At 32.8% G+C, this 14,086-nt stretch overlaps 2 protein-coding genes across 3 annotated transcripts in view; both read left to right on the forward strand.

The window, feature by feature from the left end:
* Positions 1-475: 475 nt before the first annotated feature.
* beg (malonyl-CoA-acyl carrier protein transacylase beg) lies at positions 476-7,483 on the forward strand. The gene is made up of 4 exons (XM_088231502.1): positions 476-1,215; positions 2,316-2,533; positions 4,283-4,510; positions 6,258-7,483. Exons 1-4 carry the CDS (start codon positions 615-617, stop codon positions 6,423-6,425), a joined length of 1,215 nt encoding a protein of 404 aa, XP_088087628.1. The 5' UTR covers positions 476-614; the 3' UTR covers positions 6,426-7,483.
* Positions 7,484-11,334: 3,851 nt separating this feature from the next.
* Positions 11,335-14,086, forward strand: part of LOC148278372 (nucleoprotein TPR-like) — a 41,607-nt gene continuing 38,855 nt past the window's right edge. For both annotated transcript variants that reach the window (XM_088231524.1, XM_088231525.1), the window contains exon 1: positions 11,335-11,551. In XM_088231524.1, coding sequence (XP_088087650.1) covers positions 11,350-11,551 — 202 coding nt within the window. In that variant the 5' untranslated portion in view covers positions 11,335-11,349. The remainder of the gene's footprint in view (positions 11,552-14,086) is intronic.

Genomic DNA, 14,086 nt, shown 5'->3' on the forward strand with positions numbered 1-14,086 from the left:
CACCTGACCAAAGAACCAGGGCGTCACCGTGTTCCATCGAACCGCTTCCTTTTGTCCATCTTTCCGTTATACGTTTTTACGTTTGGGTTGTAACTCTTTTCTTTACCGTGAGTTTTATTTTGCAACTCACAAGACTTACTGTTTATTATTTACTACACAGCCAATTTCGATTAAAGTGCGTTCCTCACATACATTTTATAAAAGATTTTTGAACAACAATTAATGTATGCTGATAGTTGGTGTAATAAGCTAAATAAAAAAAATATTTAAGTTATACTTGTACATATATTTTTGTTATCTATTGTTTGTGTCTAAATTGTTGTTCGTGTTTTTCTTATGTTTATTGTATAAATGTAAGTTGTTTTTGGCTGATGTTATTATGTTTTGGCAGAAGGGAAAAAAATCTACTTGGTGTTGGTACAACACTAACCTCGTTTGACATTTCAAACTCATTATCTTTCTTTTGTCTATGTTCAATATAAATTATAACCTCAAAATAAAGAGTTGTATACAAATTACAAAAATATAGTATATTAATCAATCCACCTATTGATATAAATATTTGTATGCTAGTGTCGTCTTTGTTGTAATTTAGGATTATTATAATAATTAAAATGCTTTCTGCATTGAGATTGATATTAAGAAAATCAAGAAAATGGAGCGATATTAATAGGATACCTGTAGGTTACTGTTCCCCAGCTTGTGCGCAATATCACTCTGATAAGTTAAATAATGTAAGCGAGGAAGAAAGATCAAGTTCACCACTGAAGGATCTATTAGAAAATGCAGCATCGTTCAACGATATCAACCCCAAGAATGAAAATGATAGATGGGCTACGCTTCCGTACCCAGTACTCATGAGAAAATATATAGATGAAGAATCCGGCATCGATCCTTCGGATGTATCGATTATATTATTTCCTGGCCAAGGAACACAGTTCTTAGGAATGGGAAAAGATTTACTAAAATTTCCAGATGTTTCCGAACTGTTCAAACTCGCCTCAGAAGTAGTCGGTATTGATTTACTGGAGATTAAAACGGAAGAAGAATTAAGTAAACACGCGCAAGAGATGATAGTGGTTTGCAGTCTCGCCGCTCTTGAAAAGTTAAAAGAAGAACGACCATCCGCTCTGTCTTCTTGTGTTGCCACGGCTGGGTTCTCTCTCGGAGAGATTACAGCTTTAATTTTTGCAGGAGCTATCCCGTTGGAACAAGGCAAATATGATTATTATTATTATTATTATGATTTGTTATAGTCTTTGCTGGTGCACCCATATCTCGTGTACTGCTTTTTTCCAAGTTCTACCTCCTTCTAAAATGTGAATAAATGGTTTTTGAACTAACATATTACAACAGAGATGAAGAACATTTTAGAGAAGGTAACATAGAAATCTAGGCATCTACAGGGCTTATGACCTGTCATTGGCTGATTTAAGTGGCCACTTTACACACTAACATTCACCATTCTGCCCATATTTGAACATCTATATTCCTTCAATTCTTTCATCTGTTGATTTTTGTGACACCTTTATTTATGCGGGTGAGATTCGTCTAATTGAATTATTTCACCTACATACATTTTATTTTTTCAATTTCAATGCTTCTTCGTGGACCAGGTGGATTTATCAACAATATTTTGAGTTTGTCCAAATTTTTTTAGACAAAGACTGGATTCAACTCCCTCGGGGGCTGTTAATATTAACATATTACAACAGAGATGAAGAACATTTTAGAGAAGGTAATGTAGAAGTCTAGATCTACGAGGGAGTTGAATCCAGTCCTTGTGTACAAAATTTTGGACAAACTCATAATGTTGTTGGTTTGCCAACTTTGACGGAAATGGAATGGACAACTAGGCTTGGCAATTTATTCCAGTCTGAAACCACCCGACTGGAAAGGAAGTTTTTCTTGAGATTGAGGTGGAGTTGTGGACGATAGAGCTTTCAATTATAACCCTGTAAATTGGTGTTGAGATTTAATTGATATAGCTCATGCAGGGGGCAGTCAAAGTAATCATTCTTATAAGTTTCTATCAAGTCCCCTCTCCTCCAATGATGCAAGTCTTAGCGCTTTTAATCTACTGTGGTAAGGGATCCTTTTGAGTAATTTTAAGATTTTCATAGCTCATCTTTGAACTTTTTCCAGTAACTCGATGTCTTAAGTGAAGTAGGGACTCCATACTTCGTATCTATACGCCAATGGCGGTCTTATACAGGGCTATAAGCACCTCCACCATAAGTGTATCATAAACATTTTGGATTTTCTGTTATGGTTTTGTTATCTTTTTTGATAAAGTGGATTTTGCAATGTTGCAGGACTGAAGCTCGTCAGCGTGCGTGCTGCTGCGATGGAGGCTGCTAGCAAACTAAGACCAGGAGGTATGCTGACAGTTCGGTTCGGAGCCAGCGCTAACATCAAGAAAGTATGCGCCCAGGCCGTAGAGCATTGTATCACAAATGGTGTTAAAGATCCATTTTGCTGCATAGCAAACTATATACAGCCGAACCTAAAAGTTCTTTCAGGAAATGAAGAGGTTAGCATTAAAATTTTTTTGAACTTGTGGCAGATAACACCAAAGCCCTGAGGTTGACAGGTCTGAACGCGTAGCCCGCTGCAACGTCAGCTTGGACAAGATATTAAACGCCGTGCATCGGAAGAACACATTACATTTCATCTTGGGATTTCGTGTCGCCCGGCCACCAGCTCCCCGCCAGTGTTCGCTATCATTAGAAAATGGGAGTCAAGCTGTGGTAGAGTGCAATTCGAACCGCGGACCTCTGATCCGTGAGTCCGAGACACTAGCCACACGACCACAACTTAGTTCATTATAATTAAAACATTTTTTCTAACTACAACTTTGGCAAAATTATTACAAAAACAAAAACTATAAATCGTCAGATTTCTGGCTCAATTTGCTAACAAAAAATCTTAAAATGAGATTTCTTCATAACTAGCATCAAATAGGCTTTGTTTAAAAAGTAAATACGTCATATTTTATAAATACAAAAAATAATACATATTTTCTATTACTCAACTTCATATTCAAAACATTTTATATATCCAATTTCCCTGGACTTACTCATTGCCGCCTATCTTCATTACTTTTGTTACATATAAGGTACGGTGATCAGTCTTACGCTGTCGGTGCCTGTCCAGGAACTTTGAAATATTGCAGTGTAGAACCACCTTTAAAATCAATATTTCATGTCCACCCTGCCAGGAATTTGACCTTAGACCCCAAGCATAGTAGGCAATGCGCCAAACACCACACCCTCCACGTATGAGACAAACATCTTAGCCATTAGAGTGAAGGGTTGCCAAAATTTGATAAAAATAAATTTTAATTATCAATGGCTCTGTTCTATAGAGGGAGTTTTGAGTTACACTATTCATTTTTTTTTTAAAAAAAAAAACACCCTTTTTAATTTATACAAAGGTATGTCTTCAAAATTGTTGATTTCATCTTGTTAGACATATGTTCTCATATGGATAGAAATAAACTCAACAATCTCTTAGCTAACTAATGAAAACGTTGTGATAGTTTGCATAACAACTTTACACCTAAAACTAGTAATCACTGTGCATATATTTTACATTAATTATTATTTATATTGTAGATAATTTAAATAGCGCCATTTTCATAAAGATCACCTCAAGGGCGCTGTACAATAAATATCCCAACACGTCTTGCAGCTATATAGTGCATGGACGGTTGAGATTCTAGCTCTTCGCTCCCAATTATAATTTCATTTAATAACAGATAGGAGTTAGATTACATCAAGTCTTGCAGCTACAAAGCGCATGGGCGGTATGGAGCTTAGCCCCAATTGCATTATTTAAAAATTGAATTTTGGTTTCTAATTATTTTTCAAAATATTTACAAATAAGAGCTGGATGTAGCTGCAAGGTGTGTTACAACACACCCTAGCTACAGAGCGCATAGACGGTTGGAATTCTAAACCCTATTTGTGAATTTTAGTTTGAAATAATTTGAGAGTTTTATGTCAAATATCCATTGAGCGGAGTAGTAAGATAGTCAAGTGTTCACGATAAAAAGTAAACAATAAACAACCCAATAAAAAAAAAAAATATGTACATATTTACATATATATTTCACTTAAGGTGATAAAAGTGAAAATTTGTTGCAAATCAGTTAAGATCTGTCTAAACTTGGTCAGCTCAAAACTAGTAATTTCTAGTAATCTCTTTATGGAACTAAGGCATTGTTATGTCCAATCATCACTACAATATTGGTTCCACAATATTATTCTTTGTTTTATAGGCTCTTGTCTACATTGAGAAGCACGCTCGTGAATTGGGTATTCGATTAACAAAGCGCGTTCGTGTGAGCGGCGCTTTCCATTCCCCCGCGGTGGCAGCCGCAGTGGCCCCCATGAAGGAGGCGCTGAAGTTGTGTGACATCAGCTACCCGCACGTCAGGGTCATGTCTGGTGTCGACGGGATGCATTACAGAAATGAGGCGCATATTAGGAATCAGCTCCCTAAGCAGGTAAAAATAAGAGCAATGTTCGATTGATCTAATTATTGTATTTATTGTGAAAAATTATCTGAAATTTAATTTTTAAATTAATGTATTTTTCTAACTAACTAACTAACTAACCATCACGCCATTTCCCCAGAGGGGTAGGCAGAGAGGATAGAACGCCACACCACTCTGTCCTGGCACACTTCCTTTGCTTCCTTCACATTCATACATCTTCTCATGCACGCACGTCGATTATTCCGACTTTTCACATGACCACTTTCAAGAATTGGTTGTACTTGATCATGCCATGTCTTTCTCGGCCTTCCTCGACTTCTACAACCAGACACATTCGCATCATAAATCTTTTTAGCCGTTCTTTCATCATTCATTCGCTCCACATGACCGAACCATCGCAAAAGACCTTTCTTAATTTTGTCGATAATGCTTAACTCAGCCTTGCATTCTGCTCTAATTTCGACATTAGGGCACCTATCATACATTGTTTTTCCGCACATTCGCCTGAGGGATCGCATTTCAACAGCATTCAGTCTACTTTCGTCCCTTTTTTTCCAACTCCATGCTTCGCTTCCATACATTAGGGTTGGTACCAGAACTCCATTATGAACTGCTAATTTAGCCTCTTGCGATAGACACTTATTTGCTACGACAGACTTTAAGGCACCATTAACTCTGTTACCGGCACTAACCCTCCTTTCAATATCCTTGTCCATATTTCCATCTCTAGTAAACATACTACCCAGATATACAAATTCTTCGACCTGTTTCAAACTATCTCCATTTACTACAATCTTACATTCAGTCATAGTTACATTTCTTACAATGTATTTTTCTATCATAATAAAGTGTTGTATAATAAGCTCCATAACTAAAATTGGTTTTTGAAAATGTCTCATAAATGTGGTAAATAATATAATTAGGTAAATAATAAAGAAAAGGCATTTTGCATTAGTAAATACGTACGATATATCGTCGGTGATACTGCAGTACCACGTAACCTGAAAGTATTTTAAAAGAGACAAAATTAATTTAGATGAAATTTTGTCAAATAAAGTTTTTATGACCTAGTTCGCATATTTATTAGACACACCTCGTAGATCTGGTTAACTATAGTTATTAGCAATATTGATATTTCACTTAAGGCTGTAGTCTGGTAAAATGTACAAACAATGAGGAATTCATACGATTTTGCCATTTTCAAACTAATGTTGTTTTCTTTTAAATTGCGCAGTAATAAAAAAACATAAATTAGATAAAAACAATATTTTTTAAAGGTATTTCTATTAAAAAATATACTTAAAAGTTTTATATAACTAAAATATAATTACTTTTCGACTGGCAGACTACGCTATTTCAAATTAAGACTAAACTTCGGAAGGGCGATTCTCATATAAAGCCTAAGTATTGAACTAAAATTTCATGTAGTGATTTAAAGATAATAAATTTAACATGAAAGTGACCGAAGCAAAATCTTATTTTTTTGTTTTTGAAAAGAAATACAAGCATTTTAAATCACATAAATTTTTGTGACATTTTCCTTTATTTCTACATAAAGTTATGCCTTCGGTAATACTTTTAAATAAATAAGTTATTGAAATATTTAAGTTGAAACCTTTTTTTATAGAATTGTATTATCTTTTTTTTTGTATGATTTCCTAATTTTTCGTGTGTTTTACCCGACTACAGCCTTAAACATAACTGAATCATCTTTTAGATTTTTTTCCCTATTTTCATAGTTTATTTTTATTTCCAGATTTCTCATTCTGTTCGGTGGGAACAAGTAATGCACAACCTTTACTCACGTCCGCAGGGACGAAATTTCCCACGCACATTTGAAGTTGGACCAGGACATACTCTACGTGCAATACTGCGTCAGGTTAACGCAAGAGCGTGGGATAACTCCTTTTCCATAACAGTATGAGAAGCGGCCGTGGAGGATTTGCGACAGCAAACCTTAGGCGACTTTCAATAAAACCAGACGGTGCCTTGACTTGACATAATTCCGAGGAAGGAATGTAGAAGTCTAAGCATTTACGTAGCTTACAATATATATAATAGTTGACTAGAGTAATAAAAACAGAAATATTTACATAAATAAAATGAACGTTATACATTTTTTATTAATCACATGCAGACTAATAAAATTATTTTTTTAATGAAAAAACAGTAATCAATATTTTTAGTGCATAAATGAATGATTATTAAAGTTAAATCATTCAAATTATTATATTAGTATAAAAACATATATTTTGTACAAACGGTTCTTAAACCCGAACAATCTGTTGTCAAAAATGATGATTTACGTGCTTTCAATGCTATTGTATAATCTACACATTCTTGATATGGGATTGAGAAATATTATAGTGTGAAACTCCAACGATATTTGTATTATAATAGTTAAAGGGGTGGTATCCTGAATCTTCTCTATGGTTAATTTGGGGATTTTATTTTTTTATTCGACAACACTGCTTCACATAATGGCCACACTGATGATTAAACAGCTAATGATGTATAAAACTGTTTAAAATACTTAAAAAACAAATACGGTTTAATTAATTCAAGCTAAATAAGTGTTTTGGGTAATGCTTATGTTTGCAATAATGTCCTAAATTAAAATCATCGTATTTGATTTCACGTGTTCATCCCAGGTGATGTGAAGGAATCAAAGAATCATCACAAACATGGCAGACTGGTGAATGTTTTAAAGTATGTAAAATGACCATTTAAATCAGTCAATGACGAGTTGTAAGCTCTAGAAATACCAAAAGTTGCATAAATTTGTTATTAATCAAAACAAATGCAAAATGTTATAGACGTCATTAGAGAGTAAGACATTTTTGTACTTTTGCTTAAATAAATGAGGATTAACATATAATGCAATTATTGCTATAAAATTTAGTCTAATCTCATCTGTTTAACTTAAAACACAATATTATTGTTTCCTATTTTGTAAATATTTTATTAAAATGTTTTCTAGAACTCTGTGTTTTACTGAACTACTTACATTTTTCATCAGTGGTGACCATCAACTGTTGCCAGGGTTTGTGTTTAAAAAGACATAGAAAAAATTGTTTGTTGCTCATTGACCAATTATTTCATAGATGCTTCCTGAGCCCTCAAAAATGATGACACTTAACTGATGCTGAGACGCTCAGTAATGCCCAATCCATTATTATTATTATATTAATTTTAAGCGAGTAGCTTGAAGCTGATATGCTTAAATCTATTTAAATGAAAGTTAGTTGTTGGCGCACTTTAACTTTTCCGAAACAAATATAGTCCATTTTTGAACCCATTCAGACTACACATTGAGATCAGGTCTTGTGGCAGCTTATTCCAACCATCAACAACCCTATTGCTCAGGAAATGCTTCCGCGGATTTAGATTGAATCTCGTTTTCTCTAGCCTGAGACCGTGGCTGGTATTTTATTTAGTTGTTCTTTGACCGCCAGACAGGTGACATTTCGAATCGAAACCAAAATACCTGCTTGTGTCATGAATGTGTGTAAAAACCTCTCAGATTGTTTTAAGAATTGTGTCACTTTTTGTTGGTAAATATTTATTCACGAGTGATTAAGAAATCAAACAACCTTTCAATATAGCCCGTTATAAGATGTTCCATTGTAATGGTCTCCCTAAACCTATTAAACTAAAGCTCCTCCTTCCATCCCCTCTTCTTTTTTTTCAATTATTTCTCAAATAACACAAAATATTTCAATTTGTTGCAGCAGAGAGGGATAACATTTTTGAGAAGGGAATGTGGCAGTCTAGGCATTTACAGGGCTTATGACATGTCATTGACTGGTTTAAGTGGCCACTTTACACACTGTGTGACATTCACTTTTCGCCACATTGAATTAACGTGTTTTTTTTTAACTATTAAAAAATCCGCTAAAATATATATTCGGTACTCAAAAAGACAATATTGGGAATACCTACATACAATTAAACAATTGAAAACACATATAATTTGACGGATATAAAAAGATAACTATTTGAGATTTATTTTACTTCTTTATCCCAAAATATGATGTCGTCCAATATTCAGGGTGTTCTTTAAACCCTGTCACATCCGAAACCACGATGATCAGTATGAGCAAGAAGACATATTGGCATGTTAAAAATTTTTTTAGAACAAATAAAATTTAAAAAAATAAAATAGCAAAAAAAGCCAATGGTTGCTTACTTCTGCGGGGGTGAAACGAGGAGGGGGAAGGGGGGAGTCTGATACTGCGCCGCGCTCCCCTCACTTCTCCCCTGCAGAAGTAAGCAACCATTTGTTTTTTAATATTTTATTTTCAAAAATTTTCTTTGTTCTAAATATTTTTTTAAATATGCTAATATGTCTTCTTGCCCATACTGATCATCGTGGTTTCGGATGCGACAGGGTTTAAAGAACACTCTGTATACTAACTGATATTCAAACATTCAAACTGCCTTTAAATCAGAATAGTGTTTGTAAATTGACAAATAATTTCCTCAAAAAGAAAATTTTGAATAACTGTCTTAAAAACTGTATTATTCCACTAAGGTAAGGGGAAAATAAAAAAATCATGTACACTTTGTTCATTTATGGTTGTTTTTTTTTCGGTACTAAAATTTAATTCTTTAAATCAATTGATTATTTTAAAACGAAATATGAAATTCATCGGTAATTTTTTTTTACATAATTGAAAACATACTATGCATAATTTTATATAATATTCCCAAGGAGTTTTTGTAAAAAAAACTCATTTAGGGACATTAAGATATCAATATTTATTTACAGACGTTTTTTATAATTTTAACTACTTACAACATTTTTTACAAAAAGCAGAATAAAAATTATGATACACTACAAATCAAAAGGGTATGAATAAGTTTTTAAAAATTATGAAATAAACATAATACAAGGTATGGAAATGAATTCAAAATGATACAGACGTAATACAATCTATAAAAAGTTTAAAAATTATATGTATGTATACATAGAATTAAGAATAGTCCAGAAACCGCATACGCACATCAAACAGAAGGCGACTAAACTACTCATAAATAAGTAAGTTTACATTTTGACCCATTAGTTTCTTTGTAGACTTCGCCTGAGCGAACTGATACGCAACTCCTGATTTGAATTCAAATTTGCCTTTTAAAGTGCAGAAATACTGCTAGGATCTTAAAAAAACAGGATGCAATCACATTTCATGTGTAATTAGCAAATGAATGTGTATGTAACAAATGCATTACTTAAAAATTGAATTATTTTTCCATCTGTCACATTGTCGAAGAAACAAAATGAACATTTTGTTAGTGATGCCAGGGTAGTAAATTTTTTTACCCTACTTTGCTATCTAATGAAAGAAATAATGAAAATTTTATCTCGGATTAAACAACTCTATCGTAAACATTTGACCGACATTATTATCTAATCTTATAATCATCTTTAATTATTATTTTCATCTTATCATATTATCTTTAAAACATCAAATATTATTTAACATAATAAAAAATATCCGTTTTATGTAAAATAAAATTTATTTTATATTTTAAGTTTAAGTTCGTTAGTTAAATTACTCTTATTAAATGACCCTTTACTTATCTACTCTGTTGTGTCAATCAATATTTCCTCGTGCACAATAAAATTTTAGAGAAATTAACAGATTGCTTTTTTTTTACCTTACATTTGTGTAATAATTATATTTTTTCCCATCGTGCTACATTACGCTGCGGCATCACGAATGCGTGCGGCGAAAGTGAGGCATAGTGGGAGAATTATTGGACACAGTTCGATGTATTCAAATATGATTCTACGCTTCTTCTGGACTATTCTGATTAATATGTATGTATATATACAAGCTGAACGAGTATGAGAGTGCAAATGTTAAAAAAATGCAAGAATAAAATATGAGTTTTATTTTTTTACACTCACTACCCACGACTTTAAGGAAATGATAAACATATAGTTCTACATTATCTCTAATGATAAAAATATTTGGATAAATATTGAGAACTCAAATATTTCTTCAAAAAATAAAGTTATAACCGTGAGAACCGATATCACGTTTCTACAAGATATCTGTAATCTCAGTAATCTGTGGTTTCTACATAAGTATTAAATCTATGGGTGGGGATTGTGGGGAACAATCGCATAAAGTGAAAATGCCTTACTTTTCAGGAAACAGTTTTTTGTGTCTTAAAAATTGCGTAAATCATATCTAACATTGGAAGAATGTTTTTTCATCTCCATACGTATAGGAATTGGATTATTGCTTATAATCGGGAATACATGTAATTAGGTGATACTTTTCAATGTTTTGAAAAAGTGTATCTTATTTTATAGATAATAACTATTAAATTTATCTTGTGTAAAAAAGTACATTGATAATATTAACCTTAATAAAGCTATTGGACTTACGTGTTTTGGAACATGTGTGAACATATATAGTTACATACTACAAGAAGAGCAAATAAAATAAAAATAAAAATTTGACTTATTTGATTTTTCCACCGTCCATATATATAATATAAATCCTACAATATAAAAAATAAAGGTAAGAAAGGACAGGTATGCATAAATATATAAAGAAATAATAAGGAAGGCAAAAGGGAAAATAACTACATTGTTTGATTTTGCTTGTTATTTTTCACACGTTGTGCATAAGTTGCAAAGTAACATAGTACACTGGCGCTACAGCGCAAAACGGGATTAATATATTCCAAATTGCCCCGCAAATAATATTTTCGCACCTCAAGACATTATTTGACAAACGTATGTAAAATAGGGTAATACCTTTCATTGAGTTTGTCTATGATTGTTTTGCTTGCTCGCTTCAAAATCTCCGCATTTCCGCGTTTTCGGGTGAAACATGGCCGCCAAAGCTGGCGTGCCCGCCGAAATTATGGCGGAAAATGTAACAGATTACAAGCATTTGCCTAATATCCTTACGACGGACGAATTGTCGGTTATATCCAAACCTATAATAGGAAAAATCGAATCTTACATTGACGTTAAATTCGAAGAATTTTTGACATCCAAGGGGTTGTTTGAAGCCGGCCGGAGGGAAACAGGTATTCAAGTTTTATTAACCTATTTTTAACTAAATAATACTTAAAACCGACGTATTTTGTGTTTGTAATTTTTTTTTGATGTATGGAGTCGTCTAAAAGCATTATTTTTGGTACGTAGATTGGCTGTCTATCGACTTCGTTTTTTCAAAAAGCATGACTTGTCAACGTGTGTACACAACAATCTAAATTGTAAATACTTATTGTCTCTTTCAACAGTTGGGATAAGTAATGTTCATTAAATATTAACTCTTTATTTCGCTCTATACACAGAGCTCAATATATTTAATAATTGTAAATTTTACCAGTAAAGTGTTGTTTTTGTGAATTCAATAATTATCATTCTTAGCCGTGTCATTTCGATTGTATTTTCGATCATATTCATGCGATAGTTTTAGTTGTAGAATTAAATATTTTTTTACTATTTTCGTCATTAATATTTGAGGTAATTTAATTTGCCCAGATATAAACATCTGACCATTAAAAAAGGTTTATTTTATCGCAACATTAGATCCGTTTTATAGATGTGGTGGCTTTCAAATTGAATCCACGAAATTACGGTTTGGATTCCGTTAAAATATTGTTAGGATTATATACGTAACATTTGTTTCGTTATGCAGAATTTCGTCTGGCGTATTTAAAACTGAGAAAATATTATTCCAAAACTTATCACGATCAGGCGTGTCGCGTGCGCAGAAAATTTACGTCGTACGTGATCCAAAACAAAAACTACACTACCAACAATAGAACACAGCATGATTTCATTTGTAAATACCGTCGAACTCGGTTATTACGAGGAAGACGGGGCCGACTGAATTTGTTCGTTATAAGCATTACTCTTTATACTAGAAAAAGGTTTTTTAGATCCAATCACCATTCCACTGTCCATTAAAACAGTGAAAGCATTTTCGAAAAAAATAGATATTGGTGTTATCTGTTGCAGTAAGGTCAATTCTGTTCTGCCGAAAACAGCCTGGGCGCTTTCATACCTAAAACTAGAATTATCACCTTCTGAAAATTAATTGATCCATGTTAAAAGGGCACAAGTCACACTTTTGGTGATTTTGTCATTTTTAAAACATTTAAGTTTGTATGTGAAAATTCTCAATGGAAAGTCATTGTAATTTATTATAGAAATAAAATACAAGTGATACTTAAATCCACAAATTTGGAATATCCAGTGACCGGTTTCATCGCTTCGCAACATCCTCAAGACTGGTATATATTGAATTTGGGTCATGGTTTTGCAATGTTCGGGTGACATATTGAATATTTTGGGGCCCAGAAACCTGAAATTTCTTCGCCCGAATTCAGAGTTTGTGGTGACCCCATGACCTATCCTCTAGTTCAACTTCTGGTAGTGTGGGAGCGTTCCTCTTGGGATTTGGTAGAATAATTTGCTTTCACAAAAATTATTATTCTCAAATATATAATTGCCTTAAATCTAAGATCTCAAATTCTTCAAATAACTTGACGCTGGGGTACCTGAAGGGCTTTTTTACAATTATTTTAATTATCGATTTTTGAGCAGATTCGAGAGGTTTTAATATTGATTTATTAGTGCGTCTCCATCAATATTAGATCTGGCTGCTTTCTGCAAAATCTATTCATTAGGTTTTGTGGTCAGCCAGACTTTAAAAATCACCATAATTCCTTTAACACTAAAAAAAAGGGCCTTACTTATAAATCGGGTATAAAGTTAAGCTTGAGAATAGTGGTAGAATAATGATGGTATAGCAAAAAGTATTACTTATAAACCTCGCTTAGAGTTGAACTCGGTTTAAATCTGGGATAGCGACCATAGAAACTTATACCTGCACATTATGTGGTATAACTCTGGTATAACTTTCTATCAATGTTCCTTCCAAAGTTTTAAGAAATAACCCTCTTCTTCACATACCTCTTGTTTCATCTAATTATAGGCAAAATTCATATTTATGGCGAACTTTTAATAATTTTAATGTAATAAATAAATCATTTAACATAGATTTATTTGCAAATAATCTGAATGACGTACGGCGTTTGCTTTCGAAATAATTCGTAGTATTTTTTCTTTTCTTTTAAATTTACATTTAATTACTATTCATTTTATGTTCGAGAATCTTTTTTAACTTACTGTGATGCTACTTGTGAAAACCTGTAATTGGCTTATTTGTTTTGTTATATATATATATATATAAGATAATTATAGCTGTTGGTTATCCAAATAAATAAAATAAAATAAGCACGCGATCTGTCAAAAGTCATATTTTTCGGTAATCAAAATGGATAATTTATCAAATTTTTTTTCAATTTTAAACAATTTTGAAGTCCTGCGACCTTCTTTAAGTGATTTTTATTAATATCTGAAATGTTTGTATGTATTTTAACGAATTGTGATAAAAAAAGAAACACAAATAAACTAAAGAACTCGTTTTTACCTTCTCCTCTTCTTCCCTATTTTGATTTTTTTTTCTAACGGTTTTCTCCGTGTTCTCCATTACACAACAGTAGTCTCAATTTGACGTTTGTTTGCTGTTGTTATAAAAGTTACTGCGC

Source organism: Micrasema longulum, unplaced genomic scaffold (genome assembly GCF_059751315.1).
Source record: "Micrasema longulum isolate JH-2025_06_02 unplaced genomic scaffold, ASM5975131v1 h1tg000888l, whole genome shotgun sequence".
Classification (NCBI taxonomy): Eukaryota; Metazoa; Arthropoda; class Insecta; order Trichoptera; family Brachycentridae; genus Micrasema; species Micrasema longulum.